The sequence below is a fragment of the Silurus aristotelis genome, assembly GCF_946808225.1.
Source record: "Silurus aristotelis genome assembly, chromosome: 13".
NCBI classification, from domain to species: Eukaryota; Metazoa; Chordata; class Actinopteri; order Siluriformes; family Siluridae; genus Silurus; species Silurus aristotelis.
In genome coordinates, this window is record NC_139586.1 from 27,693,617 (window position 1) to 27,715,788 (window position 22,172).

The following is a 22,172-nucleotide window of genomic DNA, read 5'->3' on the forward strand; positions in this document are numbered from 1 at the left end:
CTCTGTATTAGAAACAGACAAACGGCCCAGCTGAGGATCCTAGTCAGCAATTTTAGCCTGTAGCCATTTTAACCAGTGCCTCCTGCACAAACTCGTCCTCATTTAGCCAGTTAATGCTTTTAATAGGAGCGTAACGAGGTCTGGATTTAACAAGACAACAAGAAGGCGTGGCCTTTTAGGAAGGAGCTGAAGGACAATACGTTATCCCAGCTTAATGAGCTCCAGTCTCAGATGAAACGTACACACATTGGTGGACACCTGACATCACATTCCATAGGCACTTATGGAACATCACATTCCAGGAATCCCCATTTGCTCTTATTATAAACTCCATTCTTCCTGGAAGATGTTCCACTAGATTTTGTGGAAATTCCTTCAGCCACAAGGCAGTTTGTAAAGTCAGGTACTGATGCAGGTGAGGTGAGGAGTCCTGGAGTGCAGACTGCTTCACATTCATCTCAACAGGGTTGAGTTCGGAGCTCTATAGCAGGAGATCTTCCACATCATACAACCCATATCAAGCATTTCTTCATGGAGCTGGCTTTGTGCACAGGAGCTTTGTCATGCCGGTACAGGTTTGGGTCTCCTAGTTCGAGTGAAGAACTTTTCCAACCTCATATGGCTGGTGGTCTGGTGTCTCAATATTTTTTGTCCATATAGTGTATTGCTAGAAGATTTAGGTCTTTAGAGGTTGTTTGAAGACTGCCTGTAACTCAGATTCACCACCGAGGTTCCAGAACAGAAGAGAGTCACGAAGCATGTATTCCTTGTACCCTGGGAGATGGTGGGACCAGTTGACGACTTGAGGATGCGCAGTACAATGCGGATAAGTTCTCCGAGGTGTGACCTACACTATATTGGCAAAAGTTTGCGGACACCCGGTCATAAATACGATATGTGTTTTTGTTGCGCATCGCATTTCACTTTTAGTCCCATTTTGCTCTTATAATTCCCTCCACTCTTCTGGGAAGATGTTTGAAGTGTTAGTAAATCCGGGTACTGATGTAGGTAAAATGAGGAAAGCAATCTGGGTCTGGGGAGCAATCAGTGTTCACGTGAACGCAAAATTCACATTCAAAATGTAACCGCATCCATTACAATTGTGTGCCTACAGCTTTGTGAAAACATTTTGGAGAAGAACCACCAAGAAAAAGGCAGGTATCCCAATACTGTTGTCCATATATTGTGGTGGTTGTGCAGTGGGAAGTGTCTCCATGCCAATGCTCCAGGATCTCTGGTTTAATCAATAATTTTCTAACCAGTGTTCCCACTGGGTTCTCTGGTTTTCTTCCATTGTCCTAAAGCATTATTACTAAATAACCTGCCCAAGCTGTGCATTATCCAGTGCATGGCTGTGGTCTTGTCTGACCTTCAGTGCAACTCTGAACGAGAAGAATCTCCAAAAAAAAAAAAAAATCAATTAAACAAAAGGGGGCGTGTTTTGGGATTTGGTTGTGTAGAAGGATCTCCAGGGTGGAAGCTCCTTGTGTTGTTACCTACAGTAGATCATACTCTGTATGAGATTCCATCTCCATGCGCTTGCTGTAAGATGTTACAAAGCAGTTGTGGTGACTTTAAGAGCCCGTGGGGACGTGGAGAAGCGCTGATGTGTCCATACAGGATCCAGCGGACACGCGTCCCGTGTTGAACCTCGCGCATCACATCACGTCTACACACACGCAGGAGGAGGATAGAGGAGGACACGGATGGACATCTGAAGACAGAAGAATGACACATGTGGGAAGATGGTCATGTTTCTAGGAGTGTAGAATCCAGCACTGTGTGTGTGTGTGTGTGTGTGTGTGTGTGTGTCATCCCGGGTGCTGACTCCCGTCCTGGATCCTACATCGCCTCCATGGTGAAACAAAGGCTGTAGACAAAGGTAGGGAATAAATACATTTTTATACCATATTTATTATTATTTTTTTAAAGGAAGAAAGTAAGAAATAAAGAAAGAATAAAAAAGAAGAAGAAAGAATAAAACCATGATCCTTCTAGTCGCTTGGTTTGCCATTGCAATAAACACATTTTAATGAAATGAGCTTTAAGGGCATGCCAGTTATTAAAATAATTCTTAATCAAATGGCAGTGTAGATCTTAGAATCTAAGTGTAGATCTGACTTGATCTGACTGTCCATGGTGTGTCCATTTCTACACTGTTGGTCTTCTCCCAATTAAAAAAAAAAGGAACATGATCTTGTGATATCTGTGGTGTGTTATGCTGAAGGGTGAAAATAAAAAATCATGCCTTGGACCAATCAGGAAAGTACATACCTTTAATATGTCTTTGCTGACAGTATTGATTTTTTTGCAGTCGTTTCTACCTGCTCAGGTGATGATATATCGATGACAGGGTGAAGTAATATCTCAAGCACACTCGTCTTTCTGCCAGGTTCGCTGCTTGGCCCGAAAACGTTTTCTGCTTAATTTTCCGTATCGGATTATTTGAGGTTCAGCCTGTGGTTTTCCTACAAATACTAAAAGAGATCGGTTCTGCGTTTCTTCATATCATTATTAGCAGAAAGCAAAGACAAGGAAATCAAGTTGGACTATATGGACTAAAGTATTGGAACACTTGACATTTCCTGCCATATGTGGTTCTTCAAACAGTTACCACAAAGCTGGAGGCACACAACTGTATTAGATGGGAAATAATACAATTTTCCGTTCACTTGAACTTGGAAAACCGAACGAGCATGGCAATTCACCTGTGCACACAGCCAGCTCCATGAAGATATGGTTTAAATGGTTTGGAGTGAAAGATCTCCTGCTATAGAGTTCTGATCTCAACCCAGTTGAACAAATTTGGGATAAATTGGAATGCTGACTGCACCCCCCCCCCCCCCCCCACCCAGGCCTCCTCACCTCACACAAATCCTCACAAGCACAATACAAAATCAAGTGGAGCACCTTTTTAGAAGAGTGGATGGAATTATAAGGGCAAATCGGGACTAAATGTGGAATGTGATGCTCAAAAAGCCCAGACATATGACCAGGTGTCCACAAAATGTGCTGAAATCATCCCGGATTCTTTAAAGGTTCCTCCAACTGTTCTCGAAAAACCAGTGTTTTCTATACATCAATTATCAACTAATTAGGTTTAAATGTTCTAAAAATCGAATGTCAATGTTTGACTATAAAAAGAACTTCCTGCTCCATCTGAATTGGCCCAATATTTATTAATGTCGAGTCACTGGGGTTGTTCTTAATAGTCCACTGTTCTTGTTCTTTGGGTGAACATGGAGGACGGAGAGATTGGTGAGAAAGATGGCTGATCATTCTGGGTCTGTACACCTGATGCAGTGATGGAAGAATACTGTTCCAGGAATGCTAGTTGAATTATTGAAAGCCAGGTTATTTTTTTTTTAATGCATGAAAGCTCATGAACTTCAGAGGCAGCGTTTTCCTCAGAAGAGCTGGAACTTGATGACGCCGATTTAAACTAAACACGACCCGAAAAGATTTGCATCGAAAGTAAATATAGTGTAGTAATACTGTATGTTGTAGATTAGCATCCTGTAGGTTTAGTATATTATATTTTTAATTGGTGGCAGCGAAAAAATATTTTTTTATTATTTAAATCTATATTGCAGTTCTGTAGGGTTTGGGAAATATGATACGAGATATCGAATGATATTGATATTGCAATTTATGAGCAAGGTGACATGGCGGTAGAGCGGGTGCTTCTGCTACCTCACAGCTTCAAGGTCCTTGGTTTGATCTGAAACTCTGAGTTCTCCACCCTCTTGTGTGGCCTTATGTGATTCTTGAACGTTGTCTGGTTTCTTTCCAATGTCCAAAAAATGTAACGGTATGTAGATTGGTTACAGTATAATGGTGGAATGTGCATTTGTATGTTTGTATTTCCTTCTCACTTCCAGTGTTCCATGCATTTGCTTGGTCCTTTTAGGATAAAACAATTATTCAATTAGAAAGTGAATGAACATATCGATGAATGAATAAAAGAGTTGGTATCAAAAAAGTTTGGCTGTTTACAATAGACTACTTTATATCCCTCATGCACATCAACACAGCGCCCCCAGCGTTCCTGCTACTTCTGAAACGTGTCATGAAAGTCTTTTTTCCAGAGAGTCTCCAGCTCCTTCTGCTATTCAAGCTGGATGTTAGCAATGGTGTGAAAACCGTCGACCTTTAAACTGGATTGTGCTCTGACGATCATCATGCACGAGTTGCTGAACCGTTTCAACATTTTCAGGGGTTGAGCTTATCGAAGGTCTTCCTGATCTCTTCCAGTGATGTTCTTTAGTTCTAACTTGCTGATGAAATCGCACACGTGGTAATAGTCTTGAAACTTTTCAATGCCACCACGTATGAACTTCGTCTCGTAATCTGCTGATCAGTTACGACAGCGGAGCAGAACTGATTGGAATGTAATGAAATCTGAATATTAACGAAGGAAAGGACTAAATGGCGGAAAGATGTTTCTACAAGTGGCTGTGGCGTCCATGATAATTAAGCAGGCTGATTGAAAACGGTCTCGAATGAACCATTAGCAACGAGTAATTCGCTGATTCTCGTCCCTGGTGCAGGAACACCGAGAGCTTGTGTTGTGCAGCCGTCCTTATCACACCCGATCCACTGAATCAGCAAACCGGACGCTTTTCTGAGTCAATGTTTATATGTGTATGTGTTACAGATCCGGGGAAAACAATGAAATGTGCAGGATCGGGGGAAAGAACCACATTGGGATTTTACATAAAGGCAATATGATTACAGACCAAATCAATCGTAAGCAAATGCACCGCATGGCGCAGAAGATCAAGCAAGCACAACATCTCTGCACATCGTTAAACATACAGTAGGCGCTCGTTTCCGCGGAAGTGCTGAATAAGGAGCTGTGGCTCGAGGTTGTCAGATATGTGAGACTGGTTGCAGCTTTGTCCTTGGGCTGGGAAGCTCACTCAGACCAGCCATAAATCCAGCAGCCCAGGCCTCACTGGAGTATTATTGCGCCTCAAGATATACACAGATGGATCCCATGAGATGGAGGACGAGCGGGGACTTTTTTTTGTCTTCGTCTGTGCACTTTACGCCGCTGAGCGAGATTGAGAGCACTCTCAGCAAAATTATTAATGACTGGTTTTAGTTGCAGAATAAACATTTCCTCTGCCTTTATGCCTTTATAGCTACGTTATAAAATCTTATGCGATTATATCTTAATGTGTCCCTCCCTGGTTAGAGAACATGTTCAAATTAATTTCGAGGAAGCAGAATGTTTTTACAGTAATTCAATTTGAAACACACATTAAGCTCATTGAATAGCAGAAAAACAGTCCTTCATTTGGTCGTGTTAATGTTCCATTAATGCACAAGACGCTGATAAATACCAATAAACATACATTATGTGGAGGAAAAAAAAAAAGTATTGGGACGCCTGTCCTTTCCTGCTGTATGCGGTTCTTCTCCAAACTGTCACCACAATCCCGGAGGCACAAAGTGAGATCCATGTGCTTTACATGGGTTGGAGTAAAAGATCTCCTGCTATCAAGCTCTAGATCTCAACCCAGGCCTCCTCACTTCACCTTCATCAGAACCTGAATTTACTAACACCCTTATGGCTGTGTATTTCTGAATCCTCCAAAATCTAGTGGAGGTTATTAAAAAAGCAAATGGAGACCAACTGTGGAATGGGATGTTCATACCCATCGTTTGATCAGGTTTTAGTCTGGTGTTTAAAGGTCTTTAAACGAGGAGGAAAAGAACAGCACTAATGCACAGGTTTTTGACCTTGGAATCGAGAAGCAGATGGTGTCAGAGATGTTTCTCCCACCTGCTATAATGTAGTTGCAATAATCAGACGAAGGAATTCTATCTTCCACTGGAGATGAATATTTGATTCCTATTCCTGCTCAAAGATGTTCTATAAGTAATGTTGATCTGAGTCTTCTGTTCTCTCCTGAATAAGAATAGCTCACGCTGGAGATTTTTCTGGCAACAATATGCAGGAAGAGATTTGAAGCTTTTTACTAGTTGGAAGAAAGAGATATGGACAGAACAGATTTTACGTGGCTGTAGATGCACCACACAATTGAAGGAAAATTTTCAAGCCACTGTATCCAAAGTTTAGTTTATTTCTATTGCGCTTTTCACAACGGACATTGTCTCAAAGCAGTTTTACAGAATTAAACAGTTAAGGTGAATGGTTTGTGTTTATCCCTGATGAGCAGCCATGGCGACTGTGGCAAGGAAAAACTCCCGTAGATGATATGAGGAAAAAACCTTGAGAGGAACCAGACTCAAAAGGGGAACCCATCCTCATTTGGGTGACATCAAGAGTTTGATTATAGTCTTTAAACAATACAGAACACTGGAGAGTGAGAACATTAACACTGGAGTGTGTGATTATGAGTAATGATCTTTCTACAGTCTTATACAGTCAGATGAAGTTGTGGAACCAGGAGCTACTGAGCAACTCATAGAATAGCTCAACATTTGCGATCAACAAAGATCCAACACCAGCTTCTCCATGCCAGAGCCTTTAAACACTTAAGGAGGTCCAATGTCCAAACTCCACATAAAGTGGGATCCAATTAGCGCTGGTACGTCTCTAGATGGTTCTGGATGTTTGTGGGCATCTACTTCTTTGAAGGTCCATAATCTTCATGAGGTGGGACACAACTGGTGCTGGAGCAACATCAGGATGCCTCGGGATAGGTAGAGAAAGAGAAGCAGTGGAGAGGAATTAGCGTAGCAGCTGTTCATGATATTAACAGCACAAGTTGCTAATGTGCATGTAATCAGATGTTCTGGAGCACAAGGTTACGATATGTGACGTGTGTTATGTAAAGATACGTCTTCAATCTGCGCTTAGAAGTTTCGAATCTAAATGTGAGAATGTTCTACCCCCTTTAGTGCACTTTGCTATTCTAGGAACTGCTGGAAGTCCACAAAGATGTCATACGGTTGTGTACCTTCAACTCGGTGGTAAAAGATTGAGCAAGAACCAAATATGGATTGAAAATATCAGGTGTCCCAAATCTTTTGTTTGTATAAGAATAAACATAAATCCTCGTAATGGCTGCTTCGGGGTGGCGGGATGCGTTCGGCTGTGCCTTAGTGTTTTCTAATTATCTTTAAATAGCCCTGCGTTGTTGTTCTCGCATGTTGGATTATTGTTTGTTACTGCTTGCGAATGCAGCCTGTAATTACGGAAGCTATTATTATTTATCTGCTGAACGATGCTAACATAAGGAGCGAGCTTGATTAAAGAGCTCCTTAAGCAAGGGAAAGGTACTTATTAGATCCAGGCAGGAGGAAATGGACTGTGTTACAAGAGAAAAAAGATGTGGTAGATAAAGGAAAATACAACAGAACAGGCTGGGGATTGGAGGAACCAAGGAGGATATAATGAGGATGGACGGAAAGTGAACGATTTGATGGCTGTTTGCCCAGAAGGGACAAACCAGATACGCTAGAGGAGGCAGGATTTGGCCTTGGGTTTGTTCAAAAGACTTCCCATTTCTGGCAGCTGAAATCATGTGCATAATCACCAGATGAAATGAAAGGAAGAGTTAAAACTGAAGACAAATCTTGACTCTTTGATTACACACCATTCAATTAACTGAGGGGGGGTTCTTCTGATTTTTATTCTTTTGAAGAATCGGAGGACAGATTGATGTCCATTTAGGAAAGTTTGTGCACAAGTACACTATAAGGACAAAGTTTGTGGACACCTGATCGTAAGATTCGTTTTAAACATCCAATTCCACATTTAATCCCCATTTGCCCTTATATTAACCTCCATTCTTCTGGTAATAACCTCCATTCTTTGTGCTCATTTAAACACACGGGTCAAAAGTTCAGGCTCTGATGTAGGTGAGAAGGCCTGGGGTTTGGGTCTCCTAGTTCGAGTGAAGAAATCCTGTTTTTTGAACAGTTTGAAAAACTCAAGTGTCTCAGTATTTATAAAAGTCAGGTGTCTCAATATCTGTAGCATATCTTCATTCTGCACATGGGTTGAAGTGGAAGCGATGTTGTTGTTGAGGAGCTGGACTCTTTGACGATAGCGTCTGAAAGGAGGATGCCCTCCAAAGAACATTCCATCTTGGACAACTCCTTCCATACACTACGTAAAACACTATTCAGTCTGAGGATAGGTTCAGTGACAGACTTATGCAACCACGATGCACCACAGAGCACCACAGGAGATCATTTCTACCTGCGGCCAACAAACGATATGGATGTTATACCATATAGATATTATAGATATAGTTATATTTATAGATTTTCATGCCACACTTATGTATTGTTAATATCTTGGGTAATTATGTACAATGACTTTTCTGCCACCTGTTTTTTCACCGCTGCTACAAATTCCATTTTCATGCTGCATTTCATTAAACTTAATATATACCGTAATTTCCGGACTATAAAGCGCACCCATATATAAGCCGCACCCACTGAATTTTACAAATATTTTTATTTTTAACATAAATAAGCCGCACCTGTCTATAAGCCGTGTTTACACTAATGTACCTTACACAGGCTTTAACGAAAGACACGTTACACACGATGTAACGGGTGAAATATGTTGCGCTTCCTTTAGGAGCAGAGTGGTATTTTGGGAATAGCCTGGCACAGCATTTTTCCAGTATTACTGCATGTGTGCAAGACTGAGGAATATGTCCTTATTATTTTTTGATGCTCATTTCTAAGTTTCTTTGACTAACCCGTAACGCTGTTGCCAAGAATAATAAAAAAGCACGAGTTTTGGAAACCTGTCTGTGCTTTTATGATTTCTGTTGTAACTGGAGTTAGCGAGCTCTCCCTTCACCCAGACTCAACACGTTACAACGGCTTGTATCTAAACAGTAGCCTACCAAGTCATTGTTCACTGTCTTCCTCCTTCCTTTCACAACTATTTCTCTCGGGAGTTTATCTTTTGTCATCGTCGTGCGTTTAAAAACCACCACCAGTGGAAGTTTTTTCTCCCGATGCCTTGCAGCTCAGAACACAGGTGAAGTGCATTTTTTCCGTTTCCGTTCGGAAATTTCATTGGTCTAATGTTATGCGGTTCAGTTTTTTGGCTTGAAGTTTGTGAAACTGGGAAAAACCCAGGAAAAATCCATAAATTAACCGCTTCGTTGTTTAAGCCGTGGGGTTCAAAACGTGGGAAAAAAGTAGCGGCTTATAGTCCAAAAAATACGGTAATATATACATAAATATGTATATTTATTTAGATTTTCTTATTTTTATTTTAATCTTTGACTGTGAGCAACTGCAACTAAACAAGCGATCATGCTGGAACAGGTTTGAGTCTCGTAGTACATTCGAATGGAAAATTTCATACTGATGCATCGAAAGACCTCCAAGTTTGGGGCGAAAAACACATAAGGCGGGAAAAAAGTGTCCCAATACTTTTGTGCATAAAATTCTGTTTTCACCAATTTCTTGGCTGTTCGATTGCATCTAGAGTTTTAAATAAATACATTTTCACGTCATATCATACACCATCCCATGTATTCATGCCAGTATGTTCCTCAGCACCCCATCACGTAAAACTGTGTTCCAGAGGTCTACCACATGGACGCCCTGAGCGTTTTTTTTTTTATTCCGCTCACACAGCACAGAAAGCGAATGGCTGCTTCGTGTCTCTCACTACTGCTAAAGCTCAGATTAGAGCAACGGTGAAAAATGCAGGATTCTGGCACAACCTTCTCCTTTAGTGCCTGTAGTAATGTAGTGCTGATAAGACTTCCTGCAGCCGTGTGCCGGCTAACACAGGCATCTGCACTCCCACTCTGCATCAGCGGAGACACTCGTCTCTGGCATTATTCGGCTGAAAGTGCCGAGCCAGCTGGACTGCTTCGTTTATAATGTTCAGAATTTAAATAGTCATTTGGAAGATGTATTCCATGTTTTATTTTATTATTTTTACCCTGGCAATTTGAGCAAAAAAAGACCAGACATACCCACACATTCACCAGAATTCAATTAACATGCAAATTAGAAAGATCTTTATCCCTACAGGCTTCATGACTTATTTAGTTTAAAGCAAATTCCAGTAAAATGAAAGATTGAGGATATTTTGAGTTGCTTTAACCAAATCCTGGTGACACAATTACTTATACTGTATGAGCGAAAGTTTGTGGACACCTTACCGTTAGTTCGGAATGTGCCTTTGAACATCCTATTCCAGATTTAGTCCCCTGTTTGCTGTTGTAATAATTTCCAGTCTTCTAGGAAGAGGTTCCATTAGATTTTGGGATGTGGGTTTGGAAATTTGTGGAGATTCATTCAGCCGCTAAGGGGTTATTAAAGTCAGGTGCTGATGTACGAGATGGTACCAAAAAAGTTTTGATACTAGATTTGTGTCACGCCAACCGAGAACATCACACGGCTGAATGCACAGTCACAGGAAACACCGACCTTCATAAGTCAGTGTGCAAAAAGTCATCATCCTTTGTACATCCGACATGAGTTTCTCACCGGAAACGCAGATTCAGCGCGAATCGCAGAAGGTGCTTCAAAAAGAAGACTTCCAGATGTTGCAGCAACACAGGGAGCGCTGTGTTGCTGTGCAAGAGAACTATTTTGAAGGTGATAGTGTGTAAACGTAGATAAATGAGATAGATGAGGTGAGGAGGCCTGGGGTGCAGTCAGCATTCACATTCATCTCAATAGGGTTGAGGTCAGATCTCTAAAGCATATCTTCATGGAGCCGGCTTTGTGCACAGGAACAGGTTCGGGTCTGCTAGATTGAGTGATGGGAAAATGAATGTTGCTGCATCCAAAGAAATCCTGTACAATTAAATGGCTGGAAAAACTAAACTTGGATCAAATCTGCTTGATGAGTCCTGATGCCGAGTAGCATGTGCAGCAAAAACAGCATGTTCCAATGGTTTGTACAGTTGGTACAGATAGCAGTATTAGCCTCATAACTAAATCAAACAGCAAAACCTTATACACCAGAGATATGATTGAGTGCATTTATATAAGAGGAAAAAAAGGTACGCAATGGAAACGTTTCTGGTGTTTAGCACAAGGCAGATATCAGGAAATGATCTTCTTTTGCATACTGAAAACCGGGATGTAATTATTTCTCTCACAGCGTGAGTATGTGATAAATGTGGAGAGAAATGAGCAGGTGTGTCTGGCCTCCCTTTTTTTTTGTTCTCTTCCTGCTGTGATCCTTCATTATTCTTATCCAGCTGCATGATTGCACCACATAATTCCAGCTCCTTAATCAAATTTGCACTCCTGGTCAAACTCAATTCCGCCAAGCTGCTTGACCCGACACTTCCTCTGTCAGCACGCTCGCTTTACTCACCTGGCAGAGGAGAAACCAGAGGACACAAGCATCAACTGATTCTTTTTCTCTTTATTTCTCTACTTGCTTTCCTTAGCCATTTCTCTCTACTGATCTGTCCATCCATCCATCCATCCATTAATTGTTCTTCTAAAGCCTGACTGATAAACATACTGATTAGCGCATGAATCAGATTATATGACAGCCTATCTAATTGCCGTTACGGCAACAACAGCATATGTACCACAATGGACTGGGTTAATACGATCCGCTCAGATTTGATTTTGTTGCTATAGAGACCCACCAGGGAACACAAACAGGAAGCAGCAATTTGGATGATTACGTGTCGCTTCCAGGCAGCATGAATCAGACATCGTTCAGGTTTTTCATGCTACAAAAGTGTTACTCAGATATTCACGTTTGCATTGATTTTCACATGAATTTCCATTTTTCAGTATATATATATATATATATATATATATATATATATATATATATATATATATATATATATATATATATATATATATATATATATATATATATAGGGGAAATTTTATATATTTTGAGGGCATGTCTTCCCTCACCACATCCATAAACCTCCTCCTTGGCTTTCCTCTTTTCCTCCTACCTGGTGGCTCGATCCTCAGCATTCTTCTTCCAATATAATTCATGTCCCTCCTCTGCACATGTCCAAACCATCTCAATCTCACCTCCCTCACCTTGTCACCAAAACATCCTACATGCGCTGTCCCTCTAATAAACTCATTTCTAATCCTGTCCATCGTCGTCACTCCCAACGAAAACCTCAACATCTTCAGCTCTGCTACCTCCAGCTCCACCTCCTGTCTTCTACTCAATGCCACTGTCTCTAATCCATACAACATCTCAGGTCTCACCACAGTCCTATAAACTTTCCCTTTCATTCTTGCAGATACTCTTCCATCACAAATCATTCCTGTCACTCTTCTCCACCCACTCCACCCTGCCTGCACTCTTTTCTTTACTTTACTAACAAACTCTCCATTACTTTGCACTGTTGACCCCAGGTACCTGAACTCCTCCACCTTCTCCATCTCTTCTCCCTGCAACCGCACCCCTACACTGCCGAACCCTCTCATTCACACACATGTACTCTGTCTTACTCCTACTGACTTTCATTCCCCTTCTCTTCAGCGCATATCTCCACTTCTCCAGGCTCTTCTCAACCTGCTTACTACTCTCACCACAAATCACAATATCATCCGCAAACATCATAGTCCAGGGAGACTCCTGTCTGACCTCGTCTGTCAACCTGTCCATCACCACTGCAAACAGGAAAGGGCTCAGGTCCGATCCTTGATGTAGTCCAACCCTAACCCTGAACCAGTCTGTCGTTCCTACTGCACACTTCACTGCTGTCACACTGTCCTCATACATGTCCTGCACCACCCTCACATACTTCTCTGACACACCAGACTTCCTCATACAATACCACAACTCCTCTCTCCACCCTGTCGTACGCTTTCTCGAAATCCACAAATACACAATGCAGCTCCTTCTGTCCTTCTCTATACTTCTCCATCAACATCCTCAAAGCAAATAAGGCATATGTGGTGCTCTTCCTCGGCATGAAACCATACTGTTGCTCACAGATGGTCAACTCTTCTCTCAGCCTGGCTTCCGCTACTCTTTCCCATAACTTCATGGTGTGACTGATCAACTTAATTCCCCTGTAGTTACTGCAGGTCTGCACATCTCCCTTATGCTTAAAGATCGGTACCAGCACACTCCTTCTCCATTCCTCAGGCATCCTCTCACCTTCCAGAATCTTGTTAAACAATTTGTTATCTCCCCTAAACATCTCCATGCTTCTACAGGTATGTCATTTGGTCCAACCGACTTTACACTCTTCATCCTCTTAATTGCTGCTCTCACTTCCTCCTTACTAATCCTATCTACATCCTGCTTTACCAACTGCACATCATCCAACCTTCTCTCTCTCTGATTTTCCTCATTCATCAGCTGCTCAAAATACTCCCTCCACCTTCTCAACACACTCTCCTCACTAGTCAACACATTTCCCTCTCCATCCTTTATTGCTCTAACTTGCAGTACATCCTTTCCAGCTCGGTTCCTCTGCCTGGCCAATCGGTATAAATCCTTTTTTCCTTCCTTAGTGTCCAACCCCTCATACAGCTCCTCATATGCCTTTTCCTTGGCTTTCGCCACATCCCTCTTTACCTGCTGCTGCATCTTCTTGTACTCCTGCCTATTTTTCTCATCACTCTGTCTATCCCACTTCTGTTTTGCCAACCTCTTTCCCCTAATGCTCTCCTGCACTTTCTCATTCCACCACCACGTCGCCTTGTCTTGCTTTCTATTTCCAGATGTCACGCCGAGTACTTTTCTAGCTGCCTCCCTCATCACTCCTGCAGTAGTTGCCCAATCATCCAGCACCTCTTCACCACCACCAAGCCCCTGTCTGACCTCTTCCCTGAACCTCACACTACATTCTTCCTTCTTCAGTTTCCACCATCTTATTCTTCAGTCCTCACTCTCCTCCTCTTCTTCTTCACCTCCAAAACCATCCTACAGACCACCATCCGATGCTGTCTAGCTACACTGTCCCCTGCCAACACCTTACAGTCTCCAATCTCCTTCAGGTTGCATCTCCTCCATAGCACATAGTCCACCTGTGTGCACCTTCCTCCACTCTTATACGTCACCCTATGATCCTCCTTCTTCTTAAAATACGTGTTCACCACTGCATTTCCATCCTTTTAGCAAAATCTACCACCATCTGCCCTTCCACATTCCTTTCCTTAAAACCATACCTACCCATCACCTCCTCATCACCTCTGTTCCCTTCACCTACATGCCCATTAAAGTCTGCCCCAATTACCAATCGTTCTTCCCTAGGTACACCATCCACCACTTCATCTAATTCACTCCAGAATCTTTCTTTCTCCTCCATCTCACAGCCAACTTGTGGAGCATAGGCACTGATGACATTTATCATCATCCCTTCAACTTCCACCTTCACGATCATCACCCTATCAGAAACTCTTTTCACCTCCACTACACTCTTACTGTACTCTTCCTTCATAATCACCCCTACACCATTTCTCTTTCCATCCACACCATGATAAAACAGTTTAAACACCTCCAATGTTCCTGGTCTTACTCCCTTACCAGTTGGTCTCCTGAACACACAACATATCTACCTTTCTGCTCTCCATCATATCAGCTACCTCTCTCCCTTTACCAGTCATAGTAACAACATTTAAAGTACCAACCCGAACCGCCACTCTCCTACACTACGTCTTTCTCCTCTTCTTCTCCTCCTTCGGGCCAACAGTAGGCCAATTTCCACCGGTACCCTGTCGGCTAACGATACCTGTGGCGGTCGTTGTTAACCCGGGCCTCGACCGATCCGGTATGAAATTCTCATTTGTGATCCGCATATTTGATTTGGCACATGTTTTAAGCTGCCCTTCCTAACACAACCCTCCCCATTTACCCGGGCCTCGGACCGGCACTAAGAGTGCACTGGCTTGTGCATCCATAATGGCTGGTTTATGCTGTATTATTAATATACTGCATCATAATATATATGATAAATAAAATGATACACAAATCATGTTTTGTTATGGTATGCAATAAGACATTTTATATACATGGTTGTAAAGCACAATCTAGGGACCTACTTTTCTCTCAGCCCAAGACCTATTTCATGCAAAACCAGTAAACATACTGACTAAGACCCAAGACAAGACCAAGACCCATACCAGACACAATCAAAACCAGTACCAACCAAAAACACAGTCTGAAAACACAGTCAAGCCCATAAGAGAGGGAGAGGCTTTTATTTGTCATATATACATGCATAAAGAAACTATTTCTTCGGAGCAGAAAGTGTTAAGGATCTTTCTGAAGGGCACAACTGTAGAACCTTAGCGATGCTAGGGCTTAAACCCTTAACCTTCTGATTGAAAACCAGCACCTTAACCATTGGTCAAGTCAAGTCAAGTCAAGAGGCTTTTATTGTCATTTTTACTATACACAGTGGTACACAGTACACAGTAAAAAACGAAAAACAACGTTCCTCCGGAACCCTGGTGCTACACTAAACAACAACAACATAGAGCTACAACACAGGAGAAGAATACAAACAGAACAGAACAGAACAATGTAGAGCAAAAAAACAGCAGCAAGGAGGTGCAAAGACAGCATGTTAACATTCTACTGTAATACAAAGGTGCGAGTATAAATAATAATAAATAAATGGTGGTGGAGTGGATCGAGATGAGTGATGATTGTGTTTAGTCCAGGTTGTACAGTTCGGTAACACACATTTGAGTGAGTGTGTGTGAGTTCTGTTTCAGGTTTGTGTGTTGAGAAGCCTGATGGCTTGGGGAAAGAAACTGTTGCACAGTCTTGTTGTGACGGCCCGAATGCTTCGGAACCGTTTTCCTGATGGTAAGAGTGTGAAGAGTGTGTGTGACATTTTTGGATCCGGAAAGGCCACTGCGAGCTACTGCCGCGCCGCCATCTTGGCTGTATGAACTGTATGGGCTACCACTTCCTCGAAACCTATTCCAACTGGGACTTAGACCACGGTCAAACTAATAGAGACATTGCGGGAAGTGGTTAAGGTGTTTTAAACAGAAGGTTGTGTGTTCAAATCCCAGTCTCACCGCTCTGCCCTGATGGGCTCTTAAACAAGGCCCAATATAATTTCAGGTTGCTCTGTATATGCTTTGCCAAATGCAATCAATGCAAATGAGACAAAGACAAGACCAAAGCCTACACCAAACAAGACATAGATGTATGCCACTAGTATTATCCACCGTACCAAATCAAGCAGGATCTAGAACTATATTAATCAAGACCATGATCCATACCAAGCAAGAACAATTAATACCAAACCAATACTTATAATATCTAAAACCAAATCCCATACCAACCTTGACCAATCAAGACCAAGAACCATACCTGAAGAACGGAAGTTCCTGAGTAATTGGGGCCAATAAAGACATGATCCATACCAAGACAAAATGGGTTGAAACCTGAAGGACACCTGGATCAATGTTTAGTGATCATGAAACCTTGGGAAATTACAAAATACAGAATTTTGTAACATACAAGACTTCATACAGTATATTGACAAAAGTATTGAGACACCCGATTTATCCAGCCATACGTGGTTCTTCTCCAAACTATAACCACAATCTTGGAGGCAGACAATTGTAGAGGATGTCTTTGGATGCAGTAAGATGAAATTTTTACCTTGCTTCAACTAGGAGACCCAAACCCGTTCCAGCATGACAATGCCCCAAAGCCAGCTCCATGAAGATCTGCTTTACCTGGGTTGGAATGGACGATATTCATGAACCTGCTATAGAGCTCTGACCTCTGGAATTTTGGGAAGAATGTGAATGCTGACTGCAGCACCAGGCCTCCTCCACTCACCTCACCTACATCAGTACATTTCTAACACCCCCTGTGTGTGAATGAGAAAAAAATCAAGTTAATAATTCCAGTGGAACATCTTCCTAGAAGATTGGAGGTTATTATAACAGGAAATCGGGTTTAAATGTAGAATGTTATAAAGCACAAACTGAACTCATTGCCAGGTATACACAAACTTTTGACCATAAAGTGTATGTACAATATTAACTCAGGATTTCTTCTTGCTTTTTTTTATACAGTTTCAAAAAAAATAAATTAATATATAGAGGCAAACTTCCTTATAATTCACCCTGAAAGGATTTAACAATAAAATATTAAGTTTGAGTTCAATCATTTATTTAAGTTTGAAGTTTCATTGTAAAACTATGAGCCTGTGATTTTAAGATCTCAGATGTAGTTTTGAAAGTTTCCGAGATGTTCCTCACCCGACAAAGGGATTCATAGTCTTTGAAGAAACTCGCTCTGAGAACACGCTGTGTTTGTGCTTGTACGCAGGGTTTGATGGAGATCTGGTCGAATGACAGCGGGAACTGTAGTCATTACTGGAGGAATACTCGCGACGGTGATACTGCTGTGTATCATAGTAGTGCTCTGCTACTGCCGACTCCAGGTGAGATTTACACTGCGTATATTAATGAAAAATAAAGTTACATGTACATTACACACGGTGAAATTCTAGAGCAGTGGCTCCCAACCCACCTTTTTTTTTTTCAGGAGACCCCTATTTTAACATTTAACATTTTTGCAAATGCATCAACATTTTAATCTGTTAATGTAAATATCAAACAAATCTATCCATTTCACTTATTACCTCAAAAAAATGTGTATCGACATCCATGGGTTCATAAGGACAGGCTTTTTATTTTCAGGCTCTGCTTTTTTTTTGTATTCTAAAACCTTAGTCAGCTAAAATACAAGAATAACTTTTTATACACAAAAATAAGTAATTGCTGTTTAATTATTTATCGTTCTGTTATAGATGAACTAATTAATTAATAATAAAGAAAAAAAAAATCAAGAACGCGCTCTAGAAAGTTTTTGGCGACCCCTAGAGGCGGTTGGGAACCAGTGTTCTATAGGGTTAACCCTATCCATTGAGATCATTAAACACTTGCATGAGGCAAACCTAATGTCTGAAGAGAAAGATCAATCAGAAATATACTTCACTTATCTTCCTGTACAAATAAAAATATATATTTATAAGCTTATTTCCATCCATCTATTTATTCTATTCAATTCGATTCATTTTCTATTTGTATTGCGCTTTTAACAATGAACATTGTCTCAAAGCAGCTTTACACAGATAATGTGGTGATAAAAAATGAATAAGTTCGTTATAAGTGTTTGTAAGCCGGTGGTGACTGTGGTGAAGGAAAAACTCCCCGAGATGGCATAAGGAAGAAACCTTGAGAGGAACCAGACTCAAGAGAGAAACCCGTCCTCATCTGGGTTGCACCGAATGTCCATTTATTACAGATATTGAGATGTTATTACGATGTTGAGGTGCAGTGATGGTGATCAGGAGCAAACTGTAGTCCTGAGTCAGTGTAGCAGACTGTTGACATTAACTACATTCCAAATCCATCATCAAAGCTCCCGTTCTTACTCCGGAATTTCATGGAAATTCTATACTTAAAAAAGGCTGAAGTGCTTTTTACTTGTCACATGAACATTACACACACATTTTAGGAAGCTAGGGTCAGCGCAGTGTCAGTCATGATACAGTGCCCCTGGAGCACAGAGGGTTAAGGGCCTTGCTTAGGGGCCCCAAGAGTGGCAGGTTGGTGATACTTGAAAGTAAAGGGAAAATATTATGCTAGAGCATCCAAAGACGTCCGATACAATTGTGTACCTCCAAGTTTGTGGTTACAGTTTGGGGAGGAACCACACGAGTGGAAAAATCAGGTGTCCCAATACTTTTGTCAGTGTATAGTTTGTTGTGTGATGAAATATAAGCGCCATGCATGTTACAACATTCTGTAGTTTGGAGGTGTTTGAAATCATCTTTTCCTCCCCCTCTATGATCTATCTCATGCTCTTCCCCTTTTCTATCCCCTTCCTCCCCCCCTCTCTGTCTCAGTATTACTGCTGTAAGCAGAATGGATCCATGGCACCAGACTCCCCTGCGTACTCTGAGGCCCAGTTCTCCTGCGATGTCTGCAGACCTCCAGGCTTGGATGGCTCCAGTGTCTATCCCCCGTCTGTGTCTTCTGAAGTGGTCCCCAGCTCCTGCCCCACCTGCTCCTCCTTCTACAACAACTCCTTCTACATCCGTAACAGGGACGAGACACGAAACGGGGCCGAGCGCGTTGCCTACATGCTACCCTCTACACACGGCACCTCGCTGAGCTCACACCCCTTTCCCGACTTTTACTGCAACACACACGCCATCAGCACTGACGTCTGAGCAGCTGTTCCAGATGATCGCTGTGGCGCATGGGATACCATGAAAACGTTCCTGAAAGAGCATTGGATTTGACTGGAGTTTTTTCTTTTTCTTTTGTTTTGTTTTATACCAGCAAGAAAGAAAATGAATGATTAGCATCTTTTCTTTACTCACCCCGCTAGCACAGGCAACACTGAGGATACCAAGAAGACAACAGAACCTAATGCTTTCTTCTTGATCCATGTCGATGCAAGTGACTTTTCCAGATGAGATACAGATGTTTGTTGCTGCCGAAGCTTTTAGCCAATTTTTCCTAGAGTGTTTTTGCGGTAAAATAACTTCCTCCCCTTGAAACTCTGCAAAGCAGCATCTGAGTTTGGGGATCTTTGGAATCTGGGCTTCCTGTCTTTAAAGAATGAGGGCTATTCAACGTGACTTTTCATCTGTCGCTTCATTAAAATTTATTTCAGCTTTTAATACGGATGAGAGTGGTAACTAAAAGGCCAGATCATTGAGTAGTATTGAAATTAGAGCGAAAGACTACTTTAAGCTTTCTCTATGCAAGATCTATTCTAAACAGGCAGCCATGGCACAGTTTGTCTCCTGTTAGAGAATGGCATGATGAAAGTCTGAGGGTTTGGACTGTAGTGATTTTTGCATTCAAGTTAACACACAGAACATAAAGCAGTTTAAATAAATGTATTTGTTGTAAAGCAACGCCTCTGGTTCACACAGACATGGACTAATAGTATAACGTCAGTATCTGTTTGTAGCCATGTTTTTGGGACGTGTGCTAAAATATTCATCCACCATACAAATTCGGGGAAAATTTACAGCAATGATAAAACAGTCATTTCATGCAATCGAGTTCAATTTTATTTGTATAGCGATTTTAACAATGCACATTGTCAAAGCAGCTACGGGGAAATAAATCGATTGGAAATATTAACGTCAGCATCATAAATTCGTCCCTGTATGTTTATAATTAATAAATGAGCCAGTGATGACAGTGGCAAAACCACCCTAAGAAGCTATGAGGAAGAAACCTTGGGAGGAACCAGAATCAAAATGATTTCGGTATAGTTTTGCGATATCTTGTTGAGGTTCTCAGCAGTTCAGTGATGAAGATTTGAGTGCAAAACTGTCCACGGCAACTGTAGTCCAACGCCAATTATACTATAAATCCATTTATCCGGTTCTGGAGGTTAACAATCCACAGTGAACTCATGGATCATCAGGCTGTTCATGTGGAACCATCCTCAGCTTCAGTGAGTGGTTTCCAGTTGAAGAGAACGCCATCCAGAGGTGAGACATCAGGTTGAATCATCCATGTCTGGAAAGAAGAAAGGGACATAATCACTGGAGTCTCAGGAGAAAAGGAGAGAGTGAGATGGAGAGAGAGATGGAGAGAAACCAGGATTATTAGGTATCCTTAATGTTACATAATAGTTCTAGTTGATATTGAAGGCACCACCACAGTCAGTCACAGATTGTTTTCACTAACCCACCTCAGATGCATGATCTAAATCTGGTGAACATGTCCTTCAGCATTTGTTTGTAAACCAAGACCAGATATTTGATCGAGGCAAAAGTGCAGAGCTGAGTCAGCACTTACAGCTGAATCCAAAAGTCTGCTTAGTTTTGGTGCAAAAGGAAAAAAAGTGACAAAATTCAGTATACAACCACCATCGGGCTTCACAGACTGGGCTTCTCGGTGTCACAGGTAACAAAAAGTCACAATTGTACATTTTAATGATTTATATTGAGAAACTAATTTGTATTTATTCACGTTTGCATTTCTAATCCACCCACGCTTGCCTGCTTTGTTCCAGAATACACACGGGGTTTTTTTTCTTTCTTGGGTACAGTGCTTTTTTTCTCCAAAAGACTTGCACTCTACTGTGTCATTTTTTCATTTTTAGCATGTTTTATGTATTATAACACATTATGAATTGTAATAATGGATAAATATGGCATATTCATTTATAAATCGTTTTATTTTCACGTAAGAATTGAAACATGGCGAAAGTTTTTTTTTTAAATGTCAAGAGAATCATTTACATGTACAGTCTTTTTAGCTTTAGATTGGAACATTTGAAGTGGATTAAAACAGCAAAGCAAAAAAAAAAAATAAATATTAAACTTTTAGTTCATGGTTTCTGCTGATTGTTGTTGTAATTTTCGCCCTATGAACCTTTTTTGTCTGTTTCAGCAGGATTCAACGGATATACGTTGCTCTTACACACAAGCAGGAAATGTAAAAAAGCTCTGAATCAATTCAATATTATTAGCGCTTTTACGGACAGACGTCGTGGCAAAGCAGCTTTGAAGAAATAAATAGATTACAAATATAATTTCCTATAAATTGACCTCTAATAAGTGAGCCAGAGAGGATGATGGTGAACGATAAAGAGTTCTACTCAACGGTTCCCTTTTTTTCTTCATCCCCGACTTTTTGTATGATTGCGGTTCAAATCAAAATCATCTCGTCATATTTTTTGTCTTGTCCTTCTCAAAACGAAGTTACACCAATGTTCAATCTACAAACATGTCATGAGGGAGGTTGAGCCGGTTCCTTTCCACCACCAGGCTCACCTGATTAATGGCTGACGTTTGCAGTGTGAAATTAGCTGTGCAGAGCCTGTGTATATTTCAGCTGGTTATCTCCACCGAAACCACTTCATCATCCTGATGTATTTTTGCATGCACAACCCCCCATATTCAACTTCTTTCCAAATAAACTATCATCGTTGCGGTTTGACAGGCTGAGAAAAAAAAAAATCTGCAGTGGAATATAAAAAGAAATATTTACCAGACTTGTTCGTGATGATTAATACTCAATGTTCAGTTTGTCTCTGGAGATGAAGAAACCTGTCAGAACATTTACAGCATTTGGCCGACGCCCTTATTCATATTACCCTATCTCATTCATACAACTGAGCAGCTATGGGGTTAAGGGCCTTGCTCAAGGGCCCAGTGATGTTGCTGAGATTTGAACACATGCCCTTTGGATCCAAAGTCCAATTCCTTAACCTCTATGTTACCCCCCCCCCCCCCCAATAC

At 41.3% G+C, this 22,172-nt stretch overlaps 2 protein-coding genes across 2 annotated transcripts in view; both read left to right on the forward strand.

The window, feature by feature from the left end:
• Positions 1-22,172, forward strand: part of rab3b (RAB3B, member RAS oncogene family) — a 346,193-nt gene that overhangs the window by 81,900 nt on the left and 242,121 nt on the right. The window lies entirely within an intron of this gene.
• fam163ab (family with sequence similarity 163 member Ab) lies at positions 1,738-21,257 on the forward strand. Its single transcript, XM_083559479.1, has 3 exons — positions 1,738-1,882; positions 17,219-17,333; positions 18,804-21,257. Exons 2-3 carry the CDS (start codon positions 17,241-17,243, stop codon positions 19,128-19,130), a joined length of 420 nt encoding a protein of 139 aa, XP_083415605.1. The 5' UTR covers positions 1,738-1,882; positions 17,219-17,240; the 3' UTR covers positions 19,131-21,257.